This window comes from Oncorhynchus masou, unplaced genomic scaffold, assembly GCF_036934945.1.
Source record: "Oncorhynchus masou masou isolate Uvic2021 unplaced genomic scaffold, UVic_Omas_1.1 unplaced_scaffold_700, whole genome shotgun sequence".
Classification (NCBI taxonomy): domain Eukaryota; kingdom Metazoa; phylum Chordata; class Actinopteri; order Salmoniformes; family Salmonidae; genus Oncorhynchus; species Oncorhynchus masou.
The window spans coordinates 251,074-256,073 of record NW_027013460.1 but is presented as its reverse complement, the minus strand read 5'-3'; the positions used below and the strand labels follow the sequence as shown (position 1 = coordinate 256,073).

At 49.8% G+C, this 5,000-nt stretch overlaps 1 protein-coding gene across 1 annotated transcript in view; it reads right to left on the bottom strand.

The window, feature by feature from the left end:
* LOC135537031 (fibrillin-1-like) overlaps positions 1–2,315 on the bottom strand; it is a 125,397-nt gene extending 123,082 nt beyond the window's left edge. The window contains 3 exon segments of the mRNA XM_064963243.1: positions 1,393–1,488; positions 1,678–1,773; positions 2,312–2,315. Coding sequence (XP_064819315.1) covers positions 1,393–1,488; positions 1,678–1,773; positions 2,312–2,315 — 196 coding nt within the window.
* Between the last annotated feature and the right edge of the window lie 2,685 nt (positions 2,316–5,000).

Sequence of the window (5,000 nt, the reverse complement as noted above, 5' to 3'; positions counted from 1 at the left end):
AATTAGTGTTCTGCTGTTAAACTAAATATTATCTTTACAAGGTCACTGCTACGACCTCCAGGGGTCACACCATCGCTAGAGACAGAGACCTACGCACGTCTTGCATCTCTGTATGTGTGTGTGTGTGTGTGTGTGTGTGTGTGTGTGTGTGTGTGTGTGTGTGTGTGTGTGTGTGTGTGTGTGTGTGTGTGTGAGTGTGTGTGTGTGCGTGCTTGCGTGCGTGCGTGTGTGTATGTCTACGTGCAAGCATGTGTGTGTGTGTATGTGTGTGCACGTGTGCGTGTGTGACTATGTGTGCATGTGTGTATTTTTGTGTGTGTGCACATGTGCGCGTGTGTGTATACAGTATGTGTGCGTGTTATGATGTGTGTGCACGTGTGTGTGTGTATGTGTGCGTGCAAGTGTGTGTGTGCATGTTTTCTAAGGAGTTACATTTGTGTCATTAATATCAAGAAAAGCATCTGAAATGGAGAACAAAATGCTTAGTGCTGCAAACGATAATAATGATATTGAAAGCAAAACATAAATCCAAAAGTATCATTTTTAAACGCGCACACAAATGAATTGTAAATGAATGCAATAGTTTTAAATGAAACATTTTCAATAAAAACTTGATCATGATCAAATACCTCCCTCTTCGCCTACAATAATTTTTCTGCCGTTTCAAGTTTGGCACATTCCAACAGCACCCCACCCTGCATCCCACTGATGGTTTGCCTCTGGAGCTAAACAGGGTTGGTCCTGGTTGGTCCCTGGATGGGAGACCAGATGTTACTGGAAGTGGTGCTGGAGGCCAGTAGGGGCACCCTTCCCTCTAGTCTTTCTCTGTGTCATTAAACATCCCACCTATCAAAACATGATGTGGAGATAATAATCCAAAACTGGTTGACCAATAAGGATGCATCAACTATGCTACCCTCTAAACCCCGCCTACATGGAATGGATTTATATAGAGCATTTATACTTACTGAAGTACTTTCTGTTTTTTATGTCTTGCTTTCAATATCATTATCTTTATTTGCAATAGTAACTCCATCGTTTTTTACCAGAGTTCAGAGCACACCAGGACGCTGGTGGGGGCAACCAACAGCAAACATCCAAAAGACCAATAGACATCCAATAAACATTACCAGACCTCAGTCTTTCAGCAGATGTGGAAAATAACCGTCATTTAGGAACACAGAGTGACAGGCGCAGTGTTCAACAACAAGCCATGTTCTGGACAATAAAACACACTGTTGTGCATGAAGCAAACATGTCACGCTATCAACACTGTCAGCTGTCCTCATTCTGAGAACATGTCAATTCTGACAGACAGACACAGACAGACAGACAGACAGACAGACAGACAGACAGACAGACAGACAGACAGACAGTGAACTGTGATCCTACCTCTCTCACACTGTGCCCCCGTGAAGCCGTAGGTACAAACACAACGGTTAGGAGCCACACACCGTCCTCCATTCTGACAACCTGTCTCACACACCGCTGCATGGGAGAGAGATAGACAGAAATACACCAGGGATCTCAGGTTAGGATCCCACCTATAGTGTTTATACAGTGTTTATACAGGTGGCTGTATATTGGTTGTACAGTGGTTGTGTAGTGGTTGTAAAGTGGTCGTATAATGGTTGTATTGTGTGTATATAGTGGTTGTGTGTATATAGAGGTTCTTACGTTGGCCACAGTGGTTTCCCACGTATCCTTTCTGACACTGGCAGTGGTCATCAGCACAGCTCCCACCGTTCATGCAGCGGATGTTACAGTTTTGGACTGGTGGGGGTTGGGAGAGAGAGAGAGAGAGAGAGAGAGAGAGAGAGAGAGAGAGAGAGAGAGACAGAGACAGAGAGAGACAGAGACAGAGACAGAGACAGAGACAGAGACAGACAGAGAGAGAGAGAGAGAGAGAGAGAGAGAGAGAGAGAGAGAGAGAGAGAGACAGAGAGAGAGAGAGAGAGAGAGAGAGAGAGAGAGAGAGAGAGACAGAGAGAGAGAGAGAGACAGAGAGAGAGAGAGAGAGAGAGACAGAGAGAGACAGAGAGAGACAGAGAGAGACAGAGAGAGAGAGAGAGAGAGAGAGAGAGAAAGCTTACAACACATACACACAGATAGGGCTACACTTTCAGTACAAACGCACCAAAATTCCCTCTGAATTGTGTTTATCATAAATCCCATTCAGATATAATATTCGCTCAAATTGATTGTGTGAAAACAGATGAGCACACGGCCCAACACTGCTCTGAGCTGCTCTACTCAACGCTGCAACAAGGATTAGTAGATGTTGACAATGGAACTCTTCCAACACACACACCCATTCTGCCCTGAGACTGAACAATCAGCTTCACAGTTCAGCTGCTATTCAAGGGAGAGCAGCACGGCAAAATAGATCAATTCTTCATGAGCTCTGTGCTGTACTGTATGGTGGGTTGTTTTTGGAGAGTTATGTTAAGTTTTGGTGGAGTGTCGTTGCACATTTTAGATTCTGTGCAGATAGTCTTTTCAGTAGGCAAGAAACAGGAGAACACTTTTTGAAACAGAGTGAAACAGGGAGGTACTACCTGAACCTGTTCAATAAGAAAGGCTCACTTTAATTTCTCTGTTTCAAAGTATTTTGCTACGGTGTGCCCTACTGAACACCACCCTGCTCCCAGCACACACACTCTAACACGACCAGGGAGGGAGAACCCTGAGACAGGATATAACATCATCCAATAGTCATGGTAGAAACCACAAAACAATCTGCACTGTAGCAATCACTGCCAAAACAACAGCCTCCCTCCTCCCTCCATCCCTCCATCCCTCCATCCATCCATCCTTCCCGCCCGCCCTCCCTCCTAGTCCATCAGCTCTAACAGCCTCCCTTTTCCCTCCATCCCGCCTTCCCGCCCACCCTCCCTCCTAGTCCATGAGCTCTAACAGCCTCCCTCCTCCCTCCTTCCCACCCACCCTCCCTCCTAGTCCATGAGCTCTAACAGCCTCCCTCCTCCCTCCCTCCTTCCCACCCACCCTCCCTCCTAGTCCATCAGCTCTAACAGCCTCCCTCCTAGTCCATCAGCTCTAACAGCCTCCCTCCTCCCTCACTCCTTCCTTCCCCACCCCCTCCCTCCTAGTCCATCAGCTCTAACCTCCTAGTCCATCAGCTCTAACAGCCTCCCTCCTAGTCCATCAGCTCTAACAGCCTCCTCCTAGTCCATCAGTCCAACAGCCTCCCTCCTAGTCCATCAGCTCTAACAGTCTCCTCCTAGTCCATCAGCTCTAACAGCCTCCTCCTAGTCCATCAGCTCTAACAGCCTCCCTCCTAGTCCATGAGCTCTAACAGCCTCCCTCCTAGTCCATCAGCTCTAACAGCCTCCCCCTCCCTAGTCCATCAGCTCCCTCCTAGTCCATCAGCCTAACAGCCTCCCTCCTAGTCCATCAGCTCTAACAGCCTCCCTCCTAGTCCATCAGCTCTAACAGCCTCCCTCCCTCAGTCCATCAGCCTACCCACCCTCCCTCCTAGTCCATCAGCTCTAACAGTCTCCCTCCAGTCCATCAGCTCTCCCTCCTAGTCCATCAGCTCTAACAGCCTCCCTCCTAGTCCATCAGCTCTAACAGCCTCCCTCCTAGTCCATCAGCTCTAACAGCCTCCCTCCTAGTCCATCAGCTCTAACAGCCTCCTCCTAGTCCATCAGCTCTAACAGCCTCCCTCCTAGTCCATCAGCTCTAACAGCCTCCCTCCTAGTCCATCAGCTCTAACAGCCTCCCTCCTAGTCCATCAGCCTCCTAGTCCATCAGCTCTAACAGCCTCCTAGTCCATCAGCCTAGTCCAGTCCAGCTCTAACAGCCTCCTCCTAGTCCATCAGCTCTAACAGCCTCCCTCCTAGTCCATCAGCTCTAACAGCCTCCCTCCTAGTCCATCAGCTCTAACAGCCTCCCTCCTAGTCCATCAGCTCTAACAGCCTCCCTCCTAGTCCATCAGCTCTAACAGCCTCCCTCCTAGTCCATCAGCTAACAGCCTCCTCCTAGTCCATGAGCTCTAACAGCTCCTAACAGCTCTAACAGCCTCCCTCCTAGTCCATCAGCTCTAACAGCCTCCCTCCTAGTCCATCAGCTCTAACAGCCTCCCTCCTAGTCCATCAGCTCTAACAGCCTCCCTCCTAGTCCATCAGCTCTAACAGCCTCCCTCCTAGTCCATCAGCTCTAACAGCCTCCCTCCTAGTCCATCAGCTCTAACAGCCTCCCTCCTAGTCCATCTAGTCCATCAGCTCTAACAGCCTCCCTCCTAGTCCATCAGCTCTAACAGCCTCCTCCTAGTCCATCAGCTCTAACAGCCTCCCTAGTCCATCAGCTCTAACAGCCTCCCTCTAACAGCCTCCCTCCTAGTCCAGCTCTAACAGCCTCCTCCTAGTCCATCAGCTCTAACAGCCTCCCTCCTAGTCCATCAGCTCTAACAGTCTCCCTCCTAGTCCATAACAGCCTCCCTCCTCCCTAGTCCATCAGCCTCCCTCCCCTAGTCCATCAGCTCTAACAGCCTCCCTCCTAGTCCATCAGCTCTAACAGCCTCCCTCCTAGTCCATCAGCTCTAACAGCCTCCCTCCTAGTCCATCAGCTCTAACAGCCTCCCTCCTAGTCCATCAGCTCTAACAGCCTCCCTCCTAGTCCATCAGCTCTAACAGCCTCCCTCCTCCCTCACTCCTTCCCACCCACCCTCCCTCCTAGTCCATCAGCTCTAACAGCCTCCCCTAGTCCATCAGCTCTAACAGCCTCCCTCCTAGTCCATCAGCTCTAACAGCCTCCTCCTAGTCCATCAGCTCTAACAGCCTCCCTCCTAGTCCATCAGCTCTAACAGCCTCCCTCCTAGTCCATCAGCTCTAACAGCCTCCCTCCTAGTCCATCAGCTCTAACAGCCTCCCTCCTAGTCCATCAGCTCTAACAGCCTCCCTCCTAGTCCATCAGCTCTAACAGCCTCCCTCCTAGTCCATCAGCTCTAACAGCCTCCCTCCTAGTCCATCAGCTCTAAC